Source organism: Vidua macroura, chromosome 14 (genome assembly GCF_024509145.1).
Source record: "Vidua macroura isolate BioBank_ID:100142 chromosome 14, ASM2450914v1, whole genome shotgun sequence".
Lineage (NCBI taxonomy): Eukaryota > Metazoa > Chordata > Aves > Passeriformes > Viduidae > Vidua > Vidua macroura.
Genome location: NC_071584.1, coordinates 16,292,600 through 16,305,298, shown reverse-complemented (window position 1 = coordinate 16,305,298; position 12,699 = coordinate 16,292,600). Strand labels below are relative to the sequence as shown.

The following is a 12,699-nucleotide window of genomic DNA, read 5'->3' as shown; positions in this document are numbered from 1 at the left end:
CCAGACACTGATTTACTGGATTACAGCTCATGGCCAGCAACTCTGGAATATCTTATGCAACCGCAAATATTTGGAAAATTGGAAGTTCCCCGTTGCACAAATCCGTGACTGATCAGGAAGAGCCTTCCAGCTCCCCAGGAGTACAACCACATGTGGGGGCTGGGTCGTGGTCACTCAGCTGGACAGAGCCTGGCCAGGGCCAGCAGTGGACTTGCCGTGGGAATTCAGTCACCACCAATGCTGGAAATAAGGACGCCCAAGGAAAAAAAAAAGCTTTTTCTTTTTTAATAAAAATAATGAGATAAACTGCTAAGAAACAGCCCAAGAAAGCAGGTTTGTTCATTTTTACAGTTGTACAGACCATTTATCACAATCCCCCATTTCATACTGGCATCACTGGGGGCTCTGTGAACCCCAACATCAGGAAAATTAAGGAAACCAATGTTGTCTGAATTTTATCAGTCTCATGAAACGAAAAGTGTAATTTTTGTTAATTTAGCGGTTTTTGCTATTGCTTGTTCTGGTCTGACTTTGTTATCTGTTAAGAATGAAAATAAAATCAAAACTCTGGTTTTGATTCTTAAGCCTGTGTCTAATCCCTCTATATTGTGTGTTGTGCTTGAAAATATAGGATTAATCCCAAAATAGGGCTGGTCCCAACCAAGCCTTATTTTCCAATCTCTGCCATCTACCAAGTGATAAATTTGACTTTAGGTAGAGACTGAACATCAATCAAATAAAGAATAAAACCTGTGTCCTGATTTATTGTGAGTTACATGGCACCCTTGGGAGCTGGAGATTATTTACAGGGATAACAAGAATATCCACATGTTACAAGAAAACAAACAGGAATTTTGGAAGGAATTGGAAATCCCATGTTCCAGGGCTTGTAGAGTTGTAATTCTCCATAAAGGATCCGTGTTCTCTGTGGGACGGAGCCAGGAACATCCCTGCCCTTTCCCTCGGGCAAGGCTGGATGAGATTCCACGTGGATCTTCTGTGTCCCTTGGGGCTGAGAGCTCTGGGTCAAAGGATTGTCCTGCAGGGCTCCTGGGGATGTTTTATCCCACACAGCTCTCCAAGATGTGTTCTCCATGTCCTGAGCATGGATCCATCTCACCACAGGAGAGATGTGTGACCTCGTCCTGTCCTTCTCACCACACCATCAATGCTGGTGCTACTGGAAGGTGGGGCATGGAAAAGAGGGCTCTGGGCCACCCCTCCAGCTTCTCACCCCATCCATCTTTCATCCTGCTTTTCTTTACCCTGGCAGCAGATACTTGGATTTAAGGTATTTGGATTTATGTCCCACCCTGATAACTGATGTATCTGGGTCTTGGAGAATGAGGGACTTTTATGTCATTAATTAGGACCCATTAGAACCCAGAGAACTTAAGAACAAGCTCGAGTGCTTGGCCAGAAGTGGCTCCTTTGCCAAGTCCAGGTCCTGGATGGTCCCTTTGAAATTAGGGGTCAAGGTTGAGTGGGTGAGCAGCAGCTCCCCAGGGCTCTGAGCTAACTAAAGGCAAGCAAGAGAGAGAAAACAGAGTTGTAGAAATACAGACATCAATGTCCCTACTTGAGAGTGCAAATAGTAAAAAGGTGACTGACAGTTTGCTCTTAACCTACAACTGTGACATAAATGCGGCCAAAAGGTATCACCTCAGGGTCATCTCGGACCCTCCCAGATCCTCCACCCTCCCAACAACACAACATTTCTGTCCACAAAATAAAAGGATTACATGCCTGCCCATCCTGCTCCTGTACCATGCAGTGTTTCAGAGTCAATAACTAAAGAGCCCCTGGCTATGAAGGAAGGAAGGACTTGTTTTACACAGCTCAGAAATATTCTCTGATCCCACTAAAGGCAGTGGTTAATTGTGGGGTGCCAGTTGGAGTGATTGCATCTGCCGTCCCTCAAAGCAGCCGGAATGCTGTCACTCACTTTGAAATGCCCTGCTGCATTCATCAGTCTGGATGGCACAGAGAAGTTGTAACCATACAAGCCATATGGAGGATGTAAAGAACAATTAAGTGCTTCCCGAGCAATGGGACTTGATGGGAAAATGTTTCCAGATGCATGTAATCCATACAGCATTTGACCAGCAGAACCGGGGGCTTGTAGGCACTGAGCGTTTAAGTCTTCGGCTTTGGCGTTTTTCAGGGAAGACAGTTTGGGCACATCCACCATGAAATGGGGTAAAAGGTGTGGGTTGGTGGCTCCCAGTTTTTCATGGCTTGGAAGGAGGAGTGCCTGTTGTCTCAAGAAGCTCGTAGGGCAGATCTTGTAGTAGAGGGGAACGTTGAGGGGGTGCAGGAAGCTCTCGGGGCACGACATGCCCAGGTTGCTCGCGGGCAAGTGAAGCGTGGGAGGGGAGCACGATGGAGAGAGCAGGGAATTCAGAGGAGAGGGGGTCCCACTGCTGGAGGCCACTGGAGAAGAGCTGGAGCTCCCACCTGGAAAGGAAAACAGAAATCATTCAGGCTGGGTTAACTAGTGCCCACAGCCAAGCAATCGGAGGACTCCTGCTCCCGCTCCAGGTCTCCCTGCTGCTGGTGTCCATCTGAGCATGAACCCGCTCCAAAGACCAGCTCCGGGAAAATGGGAAGATCTATCCATAAATGGTTATTGCTAGCTGCTATTTGTCTAAGAACAATATTTACACGTGTCTAATCCCATTCCTTGGACTGCAATCATGGTAAATGCAGCTCCACACACACCTGGATCCATACCTGGCTGCACGACCCTCCCCTGCTACACCCACACCATTGCCATTTCAGGTTCCCTTTTTTTCATGCAAATTCCAGACAGCTTTTTCCCCTTGGATATAAGAACAAAAAAGCATATTCAGCCTGATGGAGAATTTTTTTTGTACCTTCCTGCTCACAGGAATTGACTCATTTCACTTGGCTTCCCAAGCAATTTGAAACATTCCCCTGAATGCTATCGGTGTCTCCAGAAATTCAAACTCACAAGTCCTGTGAACGTCCTCCTTTCTAGAAGGGATGAATGAACACTTTCAGAATTCGGGAGAAAAGCAACTCCAAGAAGTAAAAATTTAGCAGGGATGGGATGGCTGCTCCGAGGTGGAAATGGTGCTCAGGAGCAGCCGGCCCTAGTGCTACACAGATGCTGGTTTCATCTCCCGCCTGTGGAGAGCCAAATGTCTGCTGCACACTTACTACCAAATTCTTCCAGAGGGTTTCCCCCTCCCCCCGCCCTTATTTTAATTTCTTAACAAAATCACTGGGAAAGGATGTAAGGGAATGTGGATCCATTTGTGCTACAATTTACATTCAATTCCTACCAATACAATGCCTGGCTGGGATCTGATCCGACTTGACACACAACCAGCGACCCGAAATCAACTGTAAAACTGAACCACAGCTGCTGGTATAGCAAATCTTAAAAAAAAAAAAACCTTAGAAACACAAAGATTTTGAATGTGATGCAAATTAATTTCCAAACTCCCAACAAGCAGAACCTCTCACAGGTCAGCCTTTGATCACAATAATCCGGGAAGGTTTTGTGGTGTGAAGATCTCACCCTTCCCTGCTTGATGTCAGTGGCTGCTTCATTCCTGACATCAGCAGGGCAGGATCCAGTCCTCTCTCCATGGACATATCCTGATGTCCTCCAGGGCTCAGGAACTTTGGGTCATGTAAAATAGGGATTGAGCTGATATTTGTGTGTGAGGCAGTGAGTGAACCTCTATGTGGCTGGATACAGCACAGCAAAGCAGGGTCAGTATCTGCTGCACGGTATCCCGAGCAATAATCTCACCCAAATTCTACAGCAAGTTTAGGAATGGGGATTGCAGATGGAGCAGATCAATGAGCAGGTGTTTTCCAACCGTCCTCTTAGGCTTAAAAATAAAAATCCTACAGCAATTTTTTTTCTTCGGCATGTTGATCATAATTTCTTTTAATTTTCCTCCTGGTTTTAGAGCTTTGGGATTTCAGTTGTATGGCTTTTCTTCATAAATATATTATATTCGTAGTAGAACTGCAGATTTTGTTATATTTATATCAGTCTAGGATTTCTACCCTGAAGAAAAATACCAAATACATTAAACAAGAAAAAAAATCCAAAAATCCCAGGCAGCTCTAATATTATATGTACAGTAATACTTTAGTGTCTTTAACATTGCAGTTGCGGTTGTTTCATTCCTCATGCAGCTCATTCACCACCTCCTCTCCCCCGAAAAACGGGTTCAAAAGGAGCTTTTTACATAAGATATTTTCTAAAAATAAAATTAATAAAAAACCTATTAATAATACAAATAAAGCTGCTACTACTACCACCAATTAATGATAATAATTTTAGTTCTCTTTACAGCTGATAAACCTCTAAATTTCTCCCGAATCTGATTTCTTTGTGCCCTCATTTCTACGCCTGCAGAACATGAGTGTTTGCTGTGATTTTTGCAGCATTTCCCGGCAGACACAGGGGTGACTTGGTGTGTCCCAAAACTTTGAAGAGTTCCTGACATAAAAGAGAATTTAACTCGCGACTTCAAACCCAACTTGGAGGGCTCCAATGTGCAAACGACCTGTTGGTTTTTTCCCTTCGGCGCTATGGATAATCTGATTTCAAATACCACTTTCTGAAGCTGTTTTTCTGGGAAAGGGATGTAAAGGACCGGTTGCTTGTGTCAGGATGAAGGAGAGCATTTTCCCCGAAAATTTTCCTCCTCTTCTCTGCATTTCTGTGCGAAATGCAGATTTTTTTTTTTTCCTGTTGCATAACGCATTTGTCGGCGCAGAAGCTGCTGCTGCAGAAAGCACGGGCGGTCACCACTACACGTTTGTAGTTGATATTCCCAACCCGGTTGGAAGCAATTAGTGTAACAGGATCAAAGCCAGAACAGCCCGACTCCAAATTAGCCTCCTGCACACTCAGATATTTTTTTCTGCCCATCTAACTCTGATTTCAGCCGGGGGCTGGAGCAGCCCGCGCCCTCATCCTGTCGTTCCCATCTTCTCGCATCCATTTTCACAGGATTTTTATCCAAACCAACGCGGAATTAACTCCCTCAAAAAGCAGGGATTCGTTTTCTGGGCGCACCTCGTTATCTTTGATGGTTCGAGCCGCCCGAGGAGCCCCGCGGGGAGCTCCGGGCGTGCGGCCGGGAGTGGCAGCGAGCGGGAATCACTTACCCTGGCTGTCTGCGCCGAAAGCCTTGAAGTCCAGGGCGAGGGGGGGTCTCCACGGGTAGGTCTCCAGGAGCCCGTCCAGGACCCCCCTGCGGGGCGAGAGCGCGTTGAACGCAGCCGCGGGGCCGGCGGGCGCGGGGGCGGCGGCGGGGCGGCCCCGGCCCTTACCTGTTCCTGCCGGGGTCCCGAAAACCTTTGGCGAAGGGATTCCTGTCGATCTTCAGCTTCGTGATCTGCAGGGTGAAATCAAGGGGTCGTTGGGGAGCGGGGCGGGCTGGGAGCGGCGGCCGCGGCCATCGGGGCTCTCCATCCCCCCGGCTCCCGGTACCTGCTGGTTCTGGTAGGCCGTGACGGTGGTGAACTCGGTCTCCTGGAAGGAGAAGGTCTGCACCCCCTCGGCCGGCAGCGACTGGATCTGCGCTAGGTCGAAGCGAGAATCCTGGGCGATAACGTGGACGCGGGGCTTGTACTTGTGCATGGACTGCAGGATGATCTGTGCGGGGGGACAGGCGGCTGAGCCCCCCGGAGGGAGAAGGGCAGGAAGAACACCCCAGGCGAGGCTCAGGAAGGACCCAGCCCTGAGCCCCGGGGCAGGAGGGACCGGCCCCCGCCTTCCCGGCGCTGCCCCCCGGATGGTGCTCCGCACCCCGGGGCGATGCTCTGCCCCTCCCCGGCCCCCCCGGCGGGGCTGCCCCACACCTACGTGCCCCTTGTCGTCCATCTCGTTGTTGGTGAGCTTCACGCGGTCGAAGCTGATGATTTGCCTCATCCAGGTCTCGCCCGAGCAGGGGGAGTCGGGGTGGATGTAGAGGCGCGGGGTGATGCAGGAGTGGTCCGTGTTCCCCGCCACCATCCACTGCGAGCTGTGATAGACGTACCTGGCCCGGGCCGGGCCGCGTCAGCCGCCGGGAGCCCATCCCCACCTGCCTCCCACACCCACGGACACCTATAGATTCCATAGGTGCGTGCGGACCCCCAGCACCCCTGTGTGACCCCCCGTGTCCCGCTCGGGTCGCAGATCGCGGCCATCAGCGCAGGACGGGTCCCGCGGGGGTGTGGGGGTCCCCGCCCGTCCCCCCGTACCTGTATCGTTTGGAGTCCACGGGCACGACGTCGATGGCGATGTAATATTGCTGCAGCGGCTCCAGCCCCTTCACCTTCACCCGGACCGACGGGAACATCCTCCTGCGGGCACAGGGACAGCGGCTGAGCGAGAGCTGCCGCTCACGGGGCCAAAAGGGGCTGCGAAACTGGGAACCGGCGTCGGGAGCAAGGAAAATCGAACTCAACGAAAATAGCGGGAAAAGGGGCGAACTAAGTGAAATAGCTCAACAGACTAGAGAAACCCGAGACAACGAAACAAAACAAAACAAAAAGCCCAAGAAACAACACCGTCCCCCACAAAAAAAAAAAAAAAAAAAAAAAAGAGAAAGAAAAAAAATTAAAAAAAAAAAAAAAGAGAAAACCCAAACGGAAAGCAAAGCCCGTGCGAGGCGACGGGGGCCGGCCGGTACCTGCCGGCCTTGGTGATGATCATCTCGGTGCCGATGTCGTGGAACCTCCTCCAGAGCTCGGAGCCCTGCAGCTCCACCTGCACCCCGCCCGCCCGGCTCTCGGCACCGGCCTTGGGCCGCTTCTCTGCGGGGAACACAAAGGGCAGGGGGCGGCTCGGGAGGTGCCGGGGCCGGGGGCAGCCCTCGCTCCCCGCCGCGTCGGGCTCCCTCCGGTACCCACCCGCCTCCGGGGCTCTGCGACCCGGCCGGCAGCCGGGGCCGGGCTCCTCATCGCGGCCCTCCGGCACCTTCCTCTTGGCCGAGCGTCCCACCAGGGCTTCCACCGAGAAGGCGTGAGCCCGGGAGCTGAGCGCCATCCCCCCCGGGCTGCCAGGGGTCCCCCCGGGCGGCAGCGGGGCTCAGGCGGGCGGCGGCGGCTCCATCCCGGCCGGCACCCGGCGCCCCTCGCCCGGCCGCCGCACGGCTCCCGTCGGGGGGCAGCGGCCACGGCGAGATCCTCTTGCATCCAACTGAGTCAATAGACGGCTGCAGCCTCCTCTGTTTGTTTTGGAAACTGGTGGGAGCATAAGAAACATTGAGTGACATTTCATGGGAGTAACGGGGGGGGTTGGAGGGGGAGGGAGGGGAGAGCCACAGGGGTGGGGGGGGAGAGGGGGAAGAGGAGCCGGCCCCGTCTAGGATCAATAAAAGAGTTACTGTTCTCCATTAAATTGTAAAACTCAAAGAAATTTGACATAATTGCACACTAGGGGCCACTTTTCCAACAAAAGTGCAAATAACGTTTAACCAGAACCAGCGCAAAAGGGAAAAAGAAAAAAAAGGAAAAGAAAGGGGGAAAAGGAGAAAGGAGAAAGATTATCAGAAAAGAAGGAGAAAAGGAGGAAAAAGAGAAAAGGGTAGAAAAAGAAAGAAAAAGGCAGGAAAATATCAATAAAAGGGGGGAAAAGTAAAAGAGGGGAAAGGATACAAGAGAAGGGAGCCGTGCCCCTCCTCTGGCCCCGCCGAGCTGCCCCCGCGGGCCGGTCACGCGTGGCCCCTCCGGTGTCCCCGGCACGACAAACCCGGTGCCACCCCTGGGCTGTGACAGCGCCGGGCAGAGATTCCGGCTTTGTTTCCCGTTTTGCCTTTGCTTTTTGTTTGTTTGCTTGTTTTTGGGGTGTTTTTTAAGGCAGCCCCGCCCGCTCCGCCACCCCCCCACCTCTCCAGCTCCGCTTCAAAGCGCGGCCCCGCCGCCCGCGGCAGCTGCGCTGAATTAGGGGCAGAAATCCCCGTTTTCCACGCGGAGAGTCCCGGGAAACTCCTGCGCGGCCGGGCAGGGCAAGGTCGAAGCCGGGGGCCTCCGGCCGGGACCCTCAGGTGCGCAGGGAAAGCGCTCCGCGGGATCTGCGCGGCATTTTCACCCCCGCTCCGGGCACCTCCCCGCCCTGCCCAGGCTGGAAGCCCCGCGCTGATTTATTTTCCATCCGGGAACCGTCCCCAGAGCCGGCGGCAAAGGGGATTCTGGGGTTCAGGTGGGTTTTGGGGAGGGGAGAGTGGTGTCCCCGCTGAGCAGGGGGGTGTCCAACCCCCCTGGCCCCGCAGCCTTTGCCTGCACTGGGGAGGTCAGCAGGGATAAATGAGCCTTAACGGGAAAAAAATGTGGAAAGGGATAAAATTCACAGGCCAGCTGAGAAAGCAGGTTGAGGAGAGGGGAGCTGCCACAGGGCCCTGTGGCTTTGGGACAGGCAGGGGATGGGGTGCAGCATTCCATGCTCTGCTTCCAGGTGCTCCCAGAGTGGCAGGGAAGCCCTGGTATGTTCCAAATGTTTCACTTCTCAGGATTTCTTGCTCTATTTGTTAGAGTCACTGTCCTGGTGCACGCATTCCCAAGGTTTGGGCTGGCAGCAGGTCGTCTTTGTGAAGAACATGGAATGGTTTGGGTGGGAAGGGACTTTAAATCTCATCTCAACCCACCCCATGCCATGGGCACGGACACCTTCCCCTGTTCCAAACTGCTCCAAGCCCCATCCAACCTGGCCTTGGACACTTCCAGGGATCCAGGGGCAGCCACAGCTTTTCTGTGTATTTGTTCCCAAATGTGTATTTAAATTGTCCCAGACTCACATTCTTGTCCTCAAATCCCCATCCGAAGGACGCTCCTTACTCAGCTCAGGGTGGGCATTGCCCACTGATGTTAATACACATTTATATCTATTTATCCCTTTCTTAGCACACATTTATGCACCAGATTCCTGGCATATCTCACTAGGACAGGGATTTGAGCAGGGAAAAGATCTCAGAGGAAGTGAAGGGGTGCAGATACAGCTGCCAAAAGCCCAAGCTCAACATCCAGCCTGGACACCTGGTTGGAAGCCGCCTCCTTCTCCAGCTGCTGGCCTGACTCCAGTGCCAGCTCTGGTGGAGGCAATACCTGCAGCCTGACTGGGGAGTGGGAAATTGGTATCCCAATTTCCCAAAGTCTGATAGCTGTCATCTGAATTACAGGTGGATTTGGCCTTGTGTCACTCCATCCTGCCATGGATCTCCATCAGCAGTGGCCTCTGATGTGGTTTTGTTTCCTACAGAATGTCCAGGTGCTCCTGCCTGATGCCTCTGTGGGACAATGTCCAGCCTGCTGCCCATCCTCTGGAATGTCATTCCACAGGATAATGGTTCACTGTCCATGGCAGGAGGGCTGGAATTAGATGTTCTGTCAGGTCCCTTCGAACCCAAAGCATTCTATGATCCCTTGTGGCAAGAAATGGATGGAGAACTGGGCAGGGGAAAGAAATTTGGGGTTACCTCTTGCTCCTGGGCAGGATCAGCCCCACCTATGCAGATTTAATTCTTCTTACAAAGAGAAATTAATCAAATTTTATGAACATGTTCATAATTAGAAAAGGATAAGCTCATGATTTTAAGGTGACCGGCGGGTCCTGGCCAGAGCTGATGGAAGCCAGCTGAGGGCATGGAGTGTGAACCTTTATCTCTGCTGACATGACATATTATTAAAAAGTATTTCGAGTAATCTTTGATTTCCTCAGCATTGCAACACATTTCAAGAACTTGGCTGGGGATCAACTGAGCCTTTTTAATTTCCTACACTGAAAAATAAAACAAAAATCAAGCCCGATTGAGATGATATAATCAGGAACATTTTGAGAGTTTAGGTCAAATTAATGTGTCAGAGAAGGGTTTTCAGGGGACTTTGGGAGCTTTAATCTGTCAAAGGCTGACTCAGAGCCTGCTTGGGCTGCGTAATCTTATTGTCTTTATGGAATTATGGGATGGAATGTCCTGAATTACCATCATCAGAGAGTCTAGCAAATAATCAGTTGGCATAAAGTTCAGAATAACTAAGTTAATTTTAAAGCAAGTGTTGCACAATATGCCAGAAATATTTGCTTAACTTGGAAATGATCTTTTAATACTGTCCCTTTATGTGTGAAAGCACTCAGGTAACCTCCAGCCACAGCCTTGCCCAGCCACTTTTGGGGTAGATTTTAGGAGATGGAGTTCTTTTCAAGCTTGATTTTGCCAAGATTTGCTTTGCATTCACCAAAACAAAAGAAGGGAAAACAAAACAAAACAAAACAAAAAAACCCACACCAAAAACAAAGCAAACCAAACCTGCCTTTTGGCTTGGGGGGGGGTAATATTTTAATATCACCTGAACTCAATTATGCATCTAATACTTACCTCTTTTATATTTCCACTCCATCATGGATTCATATAGAGCTGCAATTATAAATTTGGTATTGCATATATTTGGTTCTAATGGATAAATTCAAGGATTGTTCGGGCTAAACTCAAGGGTCGTTCATTCTCTGCTCCACAAATCATTAGCAAGATAATATTTATCCATTTAATATTTGGGGAAATCCTGGTTTCCAGCCCTGCAGTCTCTGATCAGAGAGGTGCAGCACCATCACTCAAACCCTGGCTCCCAGGAGAGCCTCAGCCATTGCTTCTCCAGTGTTAATTAAATGATGAGTACTCAAGTTTACAACTGGGTGTGCGTGCATCTCCCTTCCCGCTGGGTGTATGTGAGGTGGGACACACTCTGAGCAATATTTTGGGTGGTGTAGCTCCTCTTCTCTTGCAGGGAGCAAAGCAGAGAATCCTGGGCTGATCCCATGTCCCTGAGTGCTCTTCCCACCCCAGCCTTGGTGGCACCAACTCCATCCACCCTCTAAAGCTCTTTCCTCTGCTGTAAAACATTATTTTAGGATTGATTTAACCCTTTTTGCACATGCTGCTAACTTGTCACTCCAGGGCTCACCTTGAAGTTTCCTCTTTTTCCTGGATTCCCAACCGTACTGCTACCAGTAAATAAACATGGGATTTTTAGATCCAAATCTATTTGTTTGTAAATCGAAGAATCCCAAAACAGTTTGGAAGGGACTTTAAAGCCCATCCGGTGCCACCCCCTGCCATGGGCAGGGACACCTTCCACTAGCCCAGGGTGCTCCAAGTCCCATCCAACCTGGCCTTGGACACTTCCAAGGATCCAGGGGCAGTCACAGCTGCTCTGGGCAACCAAAATCTAACGTATAAATATGTAATAAATAGAATTGAACGTGCTGCCTCACATCTGCCAGGGGCACACCTGCGCTGAGAAATGCAAGTGAATACCCAGTGTTCCATTGTGCAAATAATAGCCTTTCCTTGGAGGAAAAAAAATAAACTTATGGATGAGACTGTGCCACAAAGAACTGCCATGACCCACCCAGGGAAAGGAATGGGAGGATGTAAGAGCTGGAATGAAACAGTTTTTAAAGGCCCTGGAGAGGCTGCAATGGAGAGGATGTGAGGAATGACCCTTCTGGGGACTGGAATAACACTGGGTTGGGCTCTACAGGAGCTGCAAGTGCCAATATTCAACTTGAATTTTTGTAAACGAACGCCATTTCGCAGGAGTCATTAACTAATTAGTCATTAACAGATTAACAAATATTTCTTTTTCCTAAAAAGCTTTCAAACAGAAACTGCTGAAGACTGAAGGATTCTTGGCAGAAAACACCTGTGGTAGTGTAAAACAGTGCTCAGGAGATTGTTTTCCCTGACATTCTCAAATATCCCGTTCCCCAGCACAGCTTTCATTTCATTCCATGATTATTTTACCCCTCATGAACTTTGAAGAACCTCTCCTCTTCTGTGACTGTCTCTTCTCTCCATCCCTGCTGGGCTGTGGCACTCTGGGCTGACTCCATCCAAACCAGGAGGTGATGGCAAGGTATCCTTCTCCACAGGGCAATCCTGGATTTATTCCATGGCAAAAATGACAGATCTGAGCAAGAAATGAGCAGTTTATGGTGGTGGCCAACCAGTGCTGAAGTTTCTTGGTTGACCTCCTAAAGAGGTCCTTCACCTCCGTGTGCGCTGCATTAGTTAAAGATAAATTAAAATAAATCTCTGTTATGTTATTTTATACATAACCCCCCCAGAGAGTGCACAGGGAATAGGATTAAACCTTAAGGAAATGATTCAGTGAAGTAAAAACAATACAGACAGCATTTGGGGAGAGTTAAATCAAATTAGGGCACTCGGATCTCTTCAGGAGGAGAGAGGGGTGGGCGGTGTTCACCCCCACCTGCAGGGAAGTCAGGGAAGGGTCAATAATGCCCTTGTGGGGTGGGCTAAGGATGAGACTGCAACAGGACCTGTCCCCACAAGAACCTTCCTCCAGCTGTGGCTGGTGCCCTGCTGAGTTTCTCCAGGACCTCCAGCGTGATGTAACGGGACCTTCTGTGAGAGATCTCACTGCAACCTCTGAATATTTTCTGGAAAAGCAGAATTTCTCATCTCTGTGCTGTGAGGAACGTTTTTAATGTGGCTTTTCCCAGCCCAGCTCCTGGTTTTTGGCTCGTGTTTGTGTGGGAGAATGAGAAGCTGCTCCATCTCCTCTCCAGCCACCAGCCTTCCATCCCTCCAAGCTGCTCTCCCACCACTTTTCCTTCATCACGGCTTCTCCGGAGCTGAGAGATAAACTCAAGACCTGCCCCCTTCCCCCTGTAAGTAACAGGGAAAATTCCTGATGTGTTGAACT

General features: G+C 50.3%; 1 protein-coding gene across 2 annotated transcripts; it reads right to left on the bottom strand.

Moving 5' to 3' along the window:
• Positions 1 to 270: 270 nt before the first annotated feature.
• TBX22 (T-box transcription factor 22) lies at positions 271 to 7,145 on the bottom strand. 2 transcript variants are annotated; one of them, XM_053990225.1, is made up of 8 exons: positions 6,892 to 7,145; positions 6,672 to 6,795; positions 6,241 to 6,342; positions 5,861 to 6,035; positions 5,486 to 5,650; positions 5,326 to 5,390; positions 5,161 to 5,246; positions 271 to 2,457 (listed from the first exon to the last, which is right to left on the bottom strand). In XM_053990225.1, the coding sequence occupies exons 1-8, from the start codon at positions 7,025 to 7,027 to the stop codon at positions 1,862 to 1,864; spliced, it is 1,449 nt and encodes a 482-aa protein (XP_053846200.1). In that variant the 5' UTR covers positions 7,028 to 7,145; the 3' UTR covers positions 271 to 1,861. The 2 variants fall into 2 exon arrangements, with proteins under 2 accessions (XP_053846200.1, XP_053846201.1); XM_053990226.1 differs by having other exon boundaries at positions 5,486 to 5,596.
• Between the last annotated feature and the right edge of the window lie 5,554 nt (positions 7,146 to 12,699).

Excerpts from the sequence above, each read along its gene's own strand:
- TBX22 (XM_053990225.1), bottom strand. The coding sequence starts at position 7,027 with ATGGCGCTCAGCTCCCGGGCTCACGCCTTCTCGGTGGAAGCCCTGGTG. Across the intron at positions 6,036-6,240 it reads GTGGACTCCAAACGATACAG|GTACGTCTATCACAGCTCGC; the intron begins GTACGGGGGGAC and ends GGCCCGGGCCAG. Across the intron at positions 5,247-5,325 it reads CGGGACCCCGGCAGGAACAG|GGGGGTCCTGGACGGGCTCC; the intron begins GTAAGGGCCGGG and ends CTCGCCCCGCAG.